At 45.0% G+C, this 15,399-nt stretch overlaps 1 protein-coding gene across 4 annotated transcripts in view; it reads left to right on the plus strand.

The window, feature by feature from the left end:
- Positions 1 to 15,399, plus strand: part of FOXN3 (forkhead box N3) — a 389,249-nt gene that overhangs the window by 208,694 nt on the left and 165,156 nt on the right. For all 4 annotated transcript variants that reach the window (XM_058292566.2, XM_058292581.2, XM_058292573.2 and 1 more), the window contains one exon: positions 12,814 to 12,950. In XM_058292566.2, coding sequence (XP_058148549.1) covers positions 12,814 to 12,950 — 137 coding nt within the window. The remainder of the gene's footprint in view (positions 1 to 12,813; positions 12,951 to 15,399) is intronic.

Raw genomic sequence — 15,399 nt, forward strand, 5'->3', positions numbered from 1 at the left:
TTGGTACAGCCCTTTCCCCCGAACCACACAGTCATATTTGAAAACATTGCCAGAGGCTGGATTTTCTCATGGAAGCGACGTGGTTTGGTTGGAAAGACCAGGCAACCAAGGAGACCTGGCTTAGCCCTGCTCTGCCTCGCGCATCTGTGCTCCAAGGAAGCCCCTCCCCCCTCGCAGCCTGTTTCCTTATCTAGAAATCGGCTTAATACTCTCAGGTTCCTGCACGGAGTTCTTTAGGGCCACCAGGGGTATTTGATCACCCCTTGAAACTTGCTACCCACATGCAAAGGTGGTATTTCATCATGCAGGTGGTTGATGTACACCAGTAACACCGACATAAAATTGTAATAATGATAAAAAGTGATAACTTTTGGCTTGACTTTTATCCAAGTGAGTGATTCCATGACTCTTCCTCCTAAAAAAAATTGTGTGTGTACGTGTATTCACACACATGAAAAGGCATTGTGTGCACACTCGTTGAAGGATGCACATTCCAGAAATTATTCACGATTTGCCTTGGGAATGTGTGATGTGGGTTTTTCTTACAGCTCCCTGGGAAGCATTTGACCCTAGGCAAGGTCGTTAAACTGCCGGACCCTGTTTCCTTCCCTGCGGGGTGATACTACTACCCACCTCACGGGTGCATTAGGAGAATTAAATGAGTCACTGGCACTGGGCATAGAGTGGGTTCTCAATGAATGGTAATGCTTAGTGCTGATGCTAGTACTTTTTTTTGAGGAGGTACCAGGGATTGAACCCAGGGCCTCGCACATGGGAAGCAGGTGCTCAACCACTATGCTCCATCCGCTCCCCTGATGCTCCTCCTTCTGCCACTGCTACAAAAGCTGCTTGTGTATATCCTGATGGACAGGAGACACCAGTGTACTGGAAGGGTTGGAACTTTCTTGTGGATAACATTTCCACAGAGAGTCAAAAGGCTGCCTGTTTTTGAAAACCTTTGATCAGTAATTGAAGCGTGGTCTGAGTGTCGGCGTGGTCTGAGTGTCGCTGGTCAGTATCCCTCTGTGTGTGCCTGGGCACCGTACCTTACTTTCCTCTGCTTCCTCTCCCCCCCGGGAGAGACAGCGCATGTCGGCTGCAGGAGCCCTCCCTGGGATGCAGTGCAACACTAATGAAATGCTGGTTAGAGAGTGTTTTGACACTGCCAGGTGAAACGTGCTGTGCCGGGTGCCTTTTGAGCCGGGGTGTCCCCCCACGCACCGCCATCAGGTAACTCTGAGCGCTTGGTGGAGCTCCTTGCTCTGGCTGCTGCTCTTTGGCCTTGGGGACTTGTCAGTTATGCATCACCTGGGGCAGCTTCAGGTGTGCTCTCTGCAGGATTGTATGGTGCTGCCTCAGATTGCAGGGAGCTCTCAGGGGAGCTGAGAGGTATCCAGAAACAAGGGTGCCCTCTAGGCCGGCAGAGGTCTTCTGGGGGGCTTGGCTTACACCCGCGGTGAATCCCTGGAGTGGCTGTGCTCGGTTTTGACCCTGACCTTTTCCAGGGGATGTGCACCACTTGCCCCCAACAAACTCGGGTGCACCCTCGGATCCCGAGGCGCCTTGTCCGTGCCTTGACTGTAGTGCTTGCAGCATTATTGGCTCTCTGCTGCTTCTCCCACCTGGGTGGGGATCTTCCAGATTTATCAGGCATCTGTCGAGTATGTGCTCCAACACCCTTTGTGCAAAGAGTCTCCTTTGCCTTGGGAATACTTGTGCTAGAATTTAGAGGCATTGAAAAGACAACTTCTCTTTAGAGAGAACTGAGCTGGGCGCACAGCAAGGTGCTGGGGCTAAAAGCTGGATTCACAGCCCAGTACCTCTTAGCAGGGCTCCTTGGCCCCCAGGGGAGGGTGGGCAGCTGGTCCCATGGCCCATGTCCACACCTTAAAAATCAAACAGCTGAGTGTGTGTGTTTTACTAGAGGGAGGGGCTTTATGAGCATGCTTTTAAAAATCAAAGGCCATAACTGTTAAGTACACACACCCTGGAACCGTAACTTCTCTATGCCCAGGTACATTCAACATCAACTTTTAGTTATGGAAATAAGGTGTTTTGATTATGTGTGCCAATCAGATGAGATCATATTGGAACATTTAAAAATAGATGAGTAACTCTTGACAACCAGAAGATAAAGTGGCAAGAGGTGGGCCAGTTGTAACCCAACGAAGGGCCTCTCCGTATACCCAAACTCATGTTACCCTTATTGCTCTCCATAAAAAATTATTGCATTAACAATCATTTCCAACATATTTGAATCAACTTAAAGAAAGTAGAGGTACCGGAAAGGGTACAAGTACAGTCCAGGACTAGAGCTGGCTGTCGTCTTTTTTCCCACTCCTCCACTTCAAAGCATTTGGTTATCAGATCCTTCACTGGGGTCTGAACTTTTAAATAACTGGGTTTTATTTATGTATATCTAATTAGTGGTGAATTTTACCTCCCCTCTTATCTACTAGTTTGCCTTTACATGTAGTTTAATATACGTCTTTTATTCTACCAAGTATAGTATGTCTTTGTAATGTGTTTATGCAATTTTAACTTCGTAGGTATGAAACCTTGAGTTAAAAAAAAATTTATCCACATTTAAGACAACTTAATTACACCATTGTGCATTCTGTTTCATATCAGGTGACAATTAAAATCTTTTAAATTTGCCTAATTTTGCTTCCATAATAGTTATTAGCAATTAAATGGTCATGTAGAATATATCTACCCATATATCCTGTGTGCATGGTTTGATGCCACACAATGTCTTGAATTCATTTGAGTGGTTTGACCTTTGAAATGTTATAGCATGGCTGGTATTAGAATTCTATAAAATCACTTCTTGTGTGTTTTGAGAGTGATTGACATTTTTAAAACCTCTCAGTGTCCTGTATTTTTTTCATTCTGCCTAATAGCACCGTGAGGTTTCAGACAAGAGAAAGTCGTTAACCCTTATTTACTGAAGGCCCACAGAGGATAAATTGATGAAACTAATTTGGGCAAAGCCCACTATTTAGTTGGGTAAACAGTGATTTTAAACTTGCCAGTTGTTTGGCCTTCTGACTTGAAGTGGGGGGAGCGGTATATGAGCGTGTGTGAAAGGAATAGTGTGTGTGTGTGTGTTTTCTCTTTTCTTTATTAGAATTTACCAGTGTAGCGTTTGAAAATATTTAGAAGTAAATATGTTTTGGGTGTTTTGGTGATCATTCTGTTATTGATTGTTGGTGATGCACCAGCTCATGACTGCCTTTGGCAACTGGAAAACAACAGTCTAGAATTTAGAGTACAGAAAAGAACTCATTCAACCCAAATACACACTTACTAGATCTGCCAGCTTTCGTGGGATGACACGCTTCGGTTTCGTGCTTCCTATAACTGCCACCTCCACTCCTCCCCCGTAGAAAGCACCTTGGTGGAGGGTGAGGAGCAAGGGCGGGGAGCAGGCCTGTGTCAAAGGGAGTAAAGAGGAGAGATCCCTGCAGAGCAGAAGCCACAGTCAGCGCTGGTAAACTCTGTCTCCTTTCTCCATTCACACCCCCACCCAGCTCACTGCAGCAAGTTCCTCCTATAGATTCATTTGGTTTTAGGTAAATCTGGGGGTTATTTTGGTTTTATTGAGATGTTCAGGCAAGGAGATTATTTCTTCTTCCCCATAGATTAAAACACACATGAAACACCTGTCCAACTTCTCCACTCTAGCCTTTCTAAGAGTCCCCTCCTCCTCCCCGCTGCATCAAGATACTCAGTGGATGGATATTCAGAAGCATCCAAGGGGTGCTCCAGGGAGAGCTTTGGTCCATTAAAAACCATCGCAGAGTTCATAGATCTGAATGTTCTGCGAGTGCCACATTAACCATGATTCCTCTCTGTACAGCTTTTAAAACACATCTGTAAAATATCTGCAAGAATACTGCAGGAGGGGAGGGATTGCCATATCTGACATCCAGTGGACACGTGGTTAGTGAGTTTGACATATTCCTAGACGGTGATGCTCAGGCGCTCTGACCAGTTCTGGTGCCCGGATGCCAAGGAGCTGGAGATGTCTGGAGGACTTGTGGTCTGTCCTTCCTGCCTGTGGGGGCCACGCCCCAGAAGCTAGACTAGTCTGATGCCAGGTGTTGAGAGAAAATTCCTCTCCCAGCCAGGGGCGGAATTCCCCTCTTCCATCCTGCCTTCTGCTTTTGAAAAAACAAAAAAATCAGAGAGTGCGGTGGGACATTTTAAAAAGCCACTGTAAGCTGTTGTTAGGAAAATCTAAATGTCATTTTTTTCTTCTTCCTTTCAAGCTTTCACTTCTGGAGTAATTTTTTAAAATTTTTGTTACGGGAAATGAGCAATGATGTAGCTAGAAAAAAATTCTTCATAATCTGTTTTGGTGTTTCTCCCTCTCTCTGCTTCCTTCTTTCATCCACTTGGCTGGTTCTTCAGATCATTTTTTCATACTTTTGAAATTAAGAAATTCTTAGTGTCTTTAGATGCGGTGATGATGATAGCACATTATTGCGAGTGTCATCAACAGCACTGGCCTATAGAGCTGAGTTTGGTTGGAGGGGGAGACTTTGGGATGTATGTATGACTAGAATAAAAACTAAAAGATGAAACATAGGGCTGTACAACACAACAAACCCTATTAGAGCCGATGGACTAGAGTTAATAATACAAGTCTCAGAATGCTCTGTGATGAGTGACAGTGAGTGTATGCTGCTAATACAGGGCGTTAATAAATAAGGTGGTATATGGGAAAAATACACCTAATGTAAATTATGAACAGTAGATAATAGTACAATTTTAGTAATCTTTCAACAGTAACAAAGGTAACCAGTGTTTAAAAAAAAGTACAATTATAAAAAAGGGCTGTCAACAATTGTAACCGGTGTTCCGTACTAACGCAAGGTGTTGGTAGTGTGTGAGAATCCTGTATTTCATGCATGATTGTTTTGTAAACCCAAAAATTTAATTGAAAAAATCCTCCCTGGTGTCTTTTGCCAATAGATTGTAGGATTTCCAAGCAGAAAAGCCCCTTTCAGAATTTCGTTCTGGTTCTCCCTCGTGTGTCTTGAAGCTGAGGAGGATACTCTATGATGTCATGGCCAGTGCTAGAATAACTTTTATTCCAATTGTTTTTTTCTAGAACCACTCTCCTGCTGTGACTGGCTTTGGCAGAGAGGAGAATTAAGTTTATTAAAATCCTCTTACATGCTGGGTTCAGTCTGAGGTATATTAAATACATTATTGTCCTGGAGTGACTTTTGAGGAAGGTAACAAGTAAGTGGTGTAGACAAGAACCCAGCAGGCCGATCCCCTGTGGCTCGGCCCCGCCTGTGGGGTGCTTGCTGGAATGCTCTGTGGGAGAGCCCCTCTCATTATTTTGTAGTATCTGCCACTTACCATCTTGGAAGTTACCGAAGGAGCCTGGGTCTAAGGGAGTGGACCCCATACGGGGGTTTGGTGGGAAGGTGAGAGGAGGCGCAGCAAGAGCTCAGACCCTTCAGAACCTTGGAGGCCAGCGGGTGGGCCCTCATGGGAGCTGGAGGCTGGCCTGGACCCCTGGGAAAGGACACCCAGTTAACTCCTTCCTGCCCGCAGGGCTCATCGCTTTCCTCCGATGTTGTCCTTAGAGCCCTTGCCACCTTCATCATCCTTATAGTCACTTGTTTGTGGTTTGCTTTCCTCCCCAGGTTGGCACCCTAAGGAAGTGGACTCTGCCTTTGTGTCTTGGCGCCCTGCCGGGCCCCTTATACTCTGTCCGCCCTTTACAAGTGTTAAGTGGACTCCTTTAAAATAAAGCCCGAGGGGCGCCCTTCCTTTAGGCCCAGGGAGGTGTGAGTGGGTCAGTGACTTTGAGGTCTGGCTTCTGACCTTGTCTGGGGGGCTGTGGTTGAGTTTCGTGGGAACGGGGGAACCTGTGGCCTGAGCATCAGCTCCGGCCTGCCTTCCCCCAGAGCCCTCGCCCTCCCTCCTTGCTCCCCACGGCCCCTCATCGCCCCCGTCCCCTCCCTTCCCTTCTTCTCCAGCACCCACCTTCCTTTCTTTTTCCCTCCTTCCTTCCCTCCCTCTGCTTCCCCTTTCTCCCTCCCTTTCTTTCAGTCCAGTTTGGCCTGGAGGGAGGCTGAGGAGGAGCTGAGACTGCAGGAGAGGAGGAACCAGCAGTGGGGAAGGGGCTCTTCTGTTGCTGGTGGGGGACCTGCCCCGTGAGCCGCAGGGAATTAGCTAGGTCTCCAAAGGGACGCAAGCATACACTGTTTCCAGACTTTTCTTCCCAGGAGATGACTTTAAACCTGCCTTCCAGATCGTGGAAGACTTGTATGTTGGGCAGCATGGCAACTCGATGATAAATGCCAATCCTGGTGCTCCCTCTTGATAAAGCTACAGCTCTTACTGGCCACCAGTGAGTGGACTTTATCGGTTCCAGTTCCCACCGTGAGCCCAAGGATCCTGGAGGAGGGCAGTGACTGCAGAGGCTTAGCCTGCCAACTGCGGGTGGTTGCTTTCCACCAGTCCCTTCCATGTTGAGCTGTTCCTATGTGCCAAACACTGTATTATCTCATTTAATCCTCACAACAATCCTGTGAAGCATCCTATTTTATAGATGAGCATACTGAAACTCAGAGCAGTTAAGTAACTTCCCCAAGGTCACACAGCTGGGAAGTTGAAACAAACTTGGGCTCAGTCTTTCTGACACCATGGTCCATGCCAACCAAGGCAGGACTATACCCTTTGAGAGCACAATATTGTGCTTCTCACTGACTTCACAGATTCATGGTACTGGTCCTAAACAGAAAAGTGGTGTTGGGAACCTTGGAAGGTGATGAGGAAATGAAGGCCTGTGCATAATAATTACCTATGATAATACGTCTCTAAAACATAGAATTATGTGCCTTTAGGACGATTTAATCTCCCACCCAATTTATAGAGGAGGAAACTGAGACTCAGAAGGAGAGAGCTGCGCATACTTGTACAGTGATTTCAGAAGGTGCAGCTCGACAAATGATATGTCTTCCTGTCGCTAAAAGGCTTCTTCCTTCCATCCTTTCTTTATCTCCCCTTCTCCCCACACTCGCTCTGGACTTCCCCCTTAACTGCCTTGGAGCACTTGACTTGGATCATCACCAGCACTGCCCCCCAATCCCACAGGAACCAGCCTAATTATTTTGGTTCCTGATGACCTCTTACTGTGTGTCTTAGGTTGCCTGAATTACAGGCGCCTTGAGCCTGAAGCGTGGGTTCAAACTACAGAAGTGGTAGGGCAGGGGGTTGTGAACTCCAAATTGCAGGCCATATCGCGCCTGCTGCCTGTTTTTGTAAATAAAGTTTTGTTGGGACACAGCCATGGTCATGCTTTTACATGTGTGTGATTTTGTGCCACCGTGACAGAGCTGAGTACCTACATCAGGGACCATGTGGCCCACGAAGGCTAAAATACTTATGATCTGGCCCTTTATGTCAGACCTCTAAAGCCAGACCATATCAGCTCCATTCCTCCACATTCATGAGCTTTCGCTATAAAGATTGGGGTCAGGGAGGGTATAGCAGAGGGAAGCAAGGTGGCCCGTGTCCAGTTTGTGTGTTGAAATGCCTTCATCAGGGAAGCAGCCTTGGCCCAATGGATGGGGCATCCGCCTACCACATGGGAGGTCCGCGATTCAAATCCTGGGCCTCCTTGACCCGTGTGGAGCTGGCCCATGCGCAGTGATGATGCGCGCAGGGAGTTCCGTGCCACGCAGGGGTGTCCCCTGCGTAGGGGAGCCCCATGCTCAAGGAGTGCGCCCGTAAGGAGAGCCGCCCATCGCAAAAGAAAGTGCAGCCTGCCCAGGAATGGTGCCGCACACGCGGAGAGCTGACGCAGCAAGATGACGCAACGAAAAGAAACACAGATTCCCAATGCCGCTGATAAGGATAGAAGCAGTCACAGAGGAACACACAGCGAGTGGACACAGAGCAGACAGCTTGGAGGGGGCGAGGAGGGGAGAAATAAATAAAAAATCTTTTTAAAAAAAGTAAAAAAAAAAGAAATGCCCTCATCAGTGGTTCTTCAAGACATCTCAAGATTGTACGTTCAAATGAGCTCTGGATTTTCCCTCCTCCCAGCCTTCCACCTACTTAGTTGCTCATTTCAAACCTTCGTTTTTTCTCTTCTCTTTACCTGCCACTTGTACTCTGTCACCAGGTCCAGCTGGGTCTCCAGAGTAAGTCTTGAAGCTGTCTTCCTCTCTCCGTCTCCACCGCTTCTACCTGTGTCCAGACCCCATGAGAGGACCTGGACCACTGCATCAGCTCGCAGCGGGTCCTGCTGGTTCTCTGACCCCTTCTCCCTCACCTGTTCTTCACACAGCAGCATGTCCCTCCTCTAGCCCATCACTCTCTTGATTTCCTCCGTAGCAGGTGTTACAGTCTGTGAGTCTGTTGATTTCTTTCTTTCCTTAACTATTCTATTGTCTTTCTCCCCCTTTGTGAGCATAATCACTTTTCGTGTTCTTAGGTATTCACTAATGTACGCTCCATCCCCCCATCTCATGCTGTCCTGCCGTGTAGTAGGTACCGAGTGAACGAGTGAAAGGGAGCAGGCTTGGAAATGCCCTGTGATTGGCATATCCGAAACATCAGGGCTTGTTTCAAGTTCACGAAGAACACCCCCCCCCACACACTTCATTATGTGTCCTGCCTCACCGGCCCTGCTCCTCAACTATGGGGAGGGATGTGTGTCCCCTATATGGAAGTAGTCTTATCTGGTAAATCCTCTGTTAGTGCCAGAAGTGGGGAGAAAGAAAAAGGATTGGGAACCATTGCCCTGGGCCAGTATTTTTTTTTTGACCCAGATTCCCAGTAAGAAGGATATTTTATGTTGTTATCCAGTATAAGTACACATATACATACCTACGTACAGATTTCACAAAACATACTTCACTATAGATGCTTTCTGTTCTGATTTCTTCTTGTGTATCTTCTGATCAAGTCTATTAAAATATCTGGTTCTATTCAGTTCTGTTCTGTTCCATTCAGTTCCATCAAAACATTTGGTTGTAGCGCCTTAAGTTGATAGCATGACCATAGTTTAAAATAGGGTACTTGTCCTCCAGGAACTCACAACCTAGTGAGGGAACCGGGGTGTGGAAACCTATGTAAGGGCTACAGTGCAGGGCCAAAGTTCAGAGACTATCACTGAATCTAGGCCTCTCAGGAAAAAAAAAAAGTTATCTTTAGAAGCTAGATTTACTTTAGTTGTTATACTTATCTTTTTTTTTAAACCTTTCTCGCCAATCAGTTTTTTGTATTGTGTAAGTTCCTCTTAACTCTTTTTTCTCTTACATATTGATTTTTTTAAATGCTAACAGGAAGTTGTCTATTATTCCTTAGGTGCTGTTTAATTGAAAACAAAAATCGTCTCATCCATACCTTTCTTACTCATTTTTTCCCCCTTTATTTAACGTTAATTTTCTCTGCTATGTATATATGTATATAGACAAAATGTGTACATAGACAAAAATGTGTTTATAAATGAAGATCTTAATGTTCTGGGTTCTTTTAACATCTGATGGTGTACATACCTGGATGAGATGCAGATGTTTCTCTACAAACTGTGGCTCTCAGACTCATTACACAACTATAATCAAATTACATCCTTCTTTTCCCTGTTAGGGGCCTTAAATGTAAATTTTCCTGGCCTTAGAAACTTGAGCATTCTGTCCTCTGCATATTTCCATTGTAAAAGTTTTCAAGTAAACCTTTTTATTATTCTGAACTGTTACATGAAACCAAGGAAGAATCTTAAAAATCAGATGCAGTGCCAGCTTTGTCCATGCTCCTTCCCAGCTCTACATAAAACTCTCCACTGGAAAATGATTGGACAGGTTGACAGTGTCCCCATGGGTGGGTATCGTAGATTATTTTATTTCTTGTCTTTTTCTCTTTGGAATGCCAGTAATTCCAAGCTCAGGATATACTGAAATTAGCTTCAGGCCTGTAAAATCCTATCAGCAATTCTAGACATCTCATTGTAAAATGCAGAACCGATCAAGGTAGGAGCCCTTTCTCAGGATCCAAAGCCTGGGGAAATTTCTCCAGTTAATGAATATTGTGAGGTGGTCCCTTGTGTTGTGCAAGTTTGAAATTAAACCTCAGCTCCATGATCACTGACTGTGCAAAGACCTGGGCAGAAGGTTATAAATCTGCGATAGGGGTTCTTCAAACAAGGAGGAAACATAGAGGGCCGATGGGGGTCTATGGAAAATAAGGGAGTGTCTAAGAATGCAGAAAAGCTCTTCAGAGTCCATTCTCTAAGCCAGGGCCTACTGCACGCGTGGGTAGACAGCCCTTTCACTCTGTTTGTCACGTCAGTTTGCTGGAGACCCTTCCCGCTGCCGCTGTTGGAACGTAGTGCTTTTATAATGGATAGCTTTCAGAAAATCGGATTTGATTTAATGAGAGTCACTGGACAGCCAGCTCAGTTCCATTTCTTCCACCGAAAAGGAGTTCTTCATGATGTTCTTGCCATCGGTTGGGTACCTCTTGGTACCAAGCTATCCCAATGTCCAGCATCACACCATGTCTCGGCCTCGTGCCAATCCTCAGGGGTCTGTGTTTTACCAAAGAGAAGCCAAGACTTCCCTAAGGTGCTGCGATTTGTCCGACACCACACAGGAAAGGTCTTTGTCTGGCAGCTCCTGGTCTTCCCAGGACCCCACCTGCCTGCACCTGGCTTGGCCTACCTCGTGGGTTGTCCTGTGGAGCCCTGAAGTTTAATTCAGTTTGGTTTTTGTAAATAGCAGATATGGAGGCCAGGGCTTATTGTTATTCCCTAAGAGGGTCTGTTGTCCTTCATTTCTTTGCAGTATTTTTATTCAGGGTAAGATTAAACAGCCCCACCCAGAAAGCCACCTTGTTGCAAACAAAAGCCTTAGGTTCCCAGGACCAGGATAATCTCATGGCAGAAATAATTGGGCTGTGTATCGGGCTGCGGTCCCCCTGTGTAGCTCAGACTTGTGTGGCTGGAATGGGGCCTTGTGTTCAAGCGGATCAGAAAGGTGGGTTGGGCTGGCTCAGGGTCCCCCCCAGGGCCTTGGGTGGGCTCAGGCCAGGACCCTACCATTGAGAAGCCGACTGGCTTTTGTGGTTTGTTTTATGTTATACAAATAGGGTGACTCCTGGTCTCCCCACTTCCCCTCCCCCTGCATTCCTCTCCAGGATCCCTTAGCTTTTGGCGTTCCTCTAAAAAGTGTGCTACCCGGCTTTTTACCAAAGAAAAGGCCTGGGCTCCCTGGCTAGATGATTTGGTGGCCTGCCTGCTTCATGTGGAAAGTCGACCACCCTCTCTGAACTATGATTGTGGGCTTGAAAATGTGTGCCCGAAAGGAAAGGCCATATGCGGACATGGACTTCCTTAAAGCCCCCAGTGATGCAACTTTGATGTTCGATGGAGAAAGCGGTGGTCCTGCCCCGGACCGTGGTCTGTGGGCAGGCCTGAGTCTCGGGGTGGCTGGGGGCATGTCAAGAGATTCCAGCCGCTGGCCATGGCTTTGAGCAATTCTCCTAGTCTCAGCACACTAGAAAGAGTTAATTCCAGTCACGCTGCTTGCTGATGTTGTTTATAGTAAAGTATTTTAATGGGCTGTGAGAATAAGATTGGTAAGTATACCATTTGATGAAATGATAGCTAAAATACATACATTTTAAAAAGTCTCTAAAGATTTTAAGGATTAAGTATTTCTGGTTCTGCAGAAGGATTTTCTTGGACACCCCTACCCCCCTTTGTCCCCAAGTTAAACAATTTTATTTGCTTTCTAAATGTAGGAGGACACATCGATCTTTCTGTAGGACAATTGTTCTGAAAATAAGAGAGTCTGTTGGCTGAAAGCATGGGGTGGGCACGGGTTTGTGTAATTTAACTTCTTTTCTCTCCAAATCAGTAAATATTTACAAAAGACCCTTATCAAACAGTTGGGTACTTTTGGTCACTTGAAAGCATGCACTGGTAGCAGTGACTGCCCATCGGCCTGCTGCCAGTTCCAATGGGCATCAGAGGAAGGGCTTGAAGCTTTTTTAAAGTAAAATGCCTACAGACCAAGAGCCTCCAATCAAAAGTGGGCCTCAGAGCCAGTCCCACTGGACCAGTAGGAGAAAATTTTCATTGTTCAGATTGACGTCCAAACATTCAGCTCGTTAGAACTGGAGCAGATTGCTGCAAACTGAGGAATCTGAAAAATAAATATTGGCTTCTGGCTTAGGTTGACCATGGCTGCCTGAGTTCTTTTGTTTCTTGGGGAGGGTAATTACAGAATTCCATTCCGAGCTTAAATGTTGTTCTTTTATGACTGAGTTGGAAAAAACAAGTGGATTACTTTTCTGTTTTTGTGAAATGGTACTGATGTACCGTGATATGGTTTCAAAACAGAACTCTCTTGTTTTTTAAGCAGAGGAGGAGTTTGTAACTGTGTCTCAGCCCTTATTTTTTCTTTCAACGTTTGAAGCCTGACAAATTCAGAACTCATTTTTAGAAAGGAATATATTTGTTCTTTAAGGTTGAAAAATAATAAAGGATTCTGATTTTTTTTAGTTGCTAGGAGAAGGAAATTATAATATTATTGTATTGGCATAACTTGGTAATCACATGTGTTCATTTTGGCTGTCAAACTTAATATGAGTAAGATTGAAATGCATTTTATGGTCTTCTGTTGTCAGAGTACAATATTTAAGGCAGGCAAACAGTCAACAAATAACTGAAAGGCTTTTCAAAATAAGTAACTGTTGTAACAGCTATATATACACACACACATATACACGCACAAACACTGCAAAATACTTACCTTTGTGTTTCAATTTTCTTTGCAGAGTATTGGGAAAGGGTCGTTGTGGTGCATAGACCCAGAGTATAGACAAAATCTAATTCAGGCTTTGAAAAAGACACCTTATCACCCATACTCACATGTGTTCAACACACCACCCACGTCTCCTCAGGCATATCAAAGGTAAGCAATTCAGACTTTCTTTGCGCGGAGTGGGGGAGGTCTATGGAAGTTGCATTGTTTTGGCAGAGAAGGGTGCTAAAGCTGAATTATTAGACTCTATGAGATTTTAAAAGTCACTGCAGATAAATGAGAAAGAAATGAAATATTATTCAAAGGTGTATCCTTGGCTACAGTTCCCGTTACCCTTACCTGGTCTGCTGCTTTGGAAAAATGTCTTTCCAGAAGGCTTCGTGATGGATAAGGTAATACCTTCCAAGGTAGAAACATCTACAAAGGAAAGTTGACAGCTTTCTCATCACAGTGTGTCATGTTTTGTTGGGTGAAAAGCCCAGAAATGAGTCAAGCAAGCCACTCCACCTTGGTCTCCTCTGACCAAAGTGTCTCTACAGGTGTTCACTGAAGGACGTTCACAAAGTTGTCATTTCCCGTCTCCATGTAGACGGAGTTCCTGAGTGATCATTTTGTTGTGGTTACTTGGCACTTGCCTCTTCAAGGATAACAGCAGAGAACTGTGGAAGCTTTTGTTCCTCCGCTCATGAGACAGTGAGGTCATGGGTGGCATTTTTTGATATCATTAAAGGAGCATAAGTATTTGGTCACTTTTTAAAAAAGCCTATTAATGTTAGATTCCAAAAAACAGCCATGTAACACACAGCCAGATTTTAAAATTGATTTTATCTAAACCTAGTGCTTGGGTTTGAAATGCATTCCCCAGCCCTACAAAAATAATTTCTAAAAATGTATGGAAATGTTTTTATTCCACTTAAGATAAATTATCCTGTGTCTGTCACTCTTTGTCAGTTAGGAATGGCGGGAATTCATAAATAGATTTCAGTAGTTTCACAGTCTGCCTCTTTGCGGATTCTTTTCTAGTCTGATGTTTGTTCTGCAGGAGAGAGCACAAAGTGGTCTTCTGGACTAACATTGATGAAGTTCTTGTGCATCTCAGTGAGAAGCATTCCATCACAGGCGTAGACAATCAGTCTTCAACAAGAGACAGGGAGGAACAGCTGGGCTTTCTGAGAAGACTGCTGTATGTCTGCCTTTGCTAGGCGATTAGCGTGATGGAAGCCATGGTAACTGGAGCGTCTCCATAGTAACGCGTAACCGAGACAGGTGCAGTTGCATCACAGGGCTGTTTGTTGCCTGGCAAAAGGACAGGCCATTAGTACTTAGATATACGCTGTTGCCTTAGAAACAAATAACCCTGCATAGCAACTACAGTTGGTTTGAAGGATTTTTGGGTTTTTTTTTTTTTTTTAAAAAAAGGTTGTACCAGCTTTGGTCTGTTTTCATAAAAGTCAGTGGAAGCACACTTATTGGAAATGACAACTTGAGGTCATCTCGCTTTAGGAGATAGAATGGGATTTTCCAAAGCCGCCAAGCCAATGTTGTAGAACGGTCCAGAAGGACAGAGCCATATGCTTGGTTTTCTCCTTGTGGCTGTAACCATTCCTGAAATGGAAGGGAACTAGGATTGGAGCAAAGAAATGCTGACGTGCAGGGTTGGGTGTGGAGAAGATGACACTAATTAATGAAACATTTCCCTGATTCTCCTATTCCTTTGTCGTTCTACTCCCCCCGCTATGCAGACCCCACTGAATACTCTTCACTTCCCTCCCCAGTTGGGACCTCAGAAGTGTTTCCTATTCTTTTGCTTCTAGGAAATGAAGAACGTAAGTATTAGTCACTGGATCATATGATTGATTTATTTAGACCAGTATTTTCTTGCCAAATGTGACCCCCAGGGAAGTGCAGCAATTATTTAATAATTTGAGGGATTATAGCAGAGCTCTGGGGTTTGCAAGAGAGGTCTTTTGAACTGGCCTGAGCTTAATGACTTCATTTGACTTTTAATAGAGGCATAAAAATGCAGACAAACCAGAGCTTTTGTCATAAAATCATTTCTAGCATATACTTCAAATCCTGCCCTGTCCTCTCTAGTCTCTTTCTTCCAGTTGGCCAAGATTTAAAAAAAAAAAAGTTACCACATCTATCCATGTAGCCGCTTAGATTTCACCCCCATGAAGGTCAGTGCATGAGAAGTGAGATGACATATCGTATTCTCACACTGCCTCTTCCTTGTCTTAACCTTGTGGGAACAGGCTGCTTTCTCTTTCCTGGGACTGCAGTCGCTTCATCTGAAAGCTTAGAGTTTGCCTTAGTGTCCATAGTTTAAAGAACTAAATGTTCTAAGTACTGTAAGGATTGTACAGTATTTGTATGACTTGTGATGATGTGGTATGCAGCTCAATTCTAAGCCTTCAGACCACTGCATGAAGATGGACTTGGGACAAAGCGAGTCATTAAATAGGGACTAAAAATGCCAACTCGACATCATCTGGCCAGGTCTCTTGTGGTGTAAGAATCACCTTTTAGGCCCTCACAGGGTTCCTGCACAGGGCACCTGGGAAGTGTTTGGCTTTCACAGAGTTGGTACTTAGCATGC

This window comes from Dasypus novemcinctus, chromosome 3 (assembly GCF_030445035.2).
Source record: "Dasypus novemcinctus isolate mDasNov1 chromosome 3, mDasNov1.1.hap2, whole genome shotgun sequence".
NCBI classification, from domain to species: Eukaryota; Metazoa; Chordata; class Mammalia; order Cingulata; family Dasypodidae; genus Dasypus; species Dasypus novemcinctus.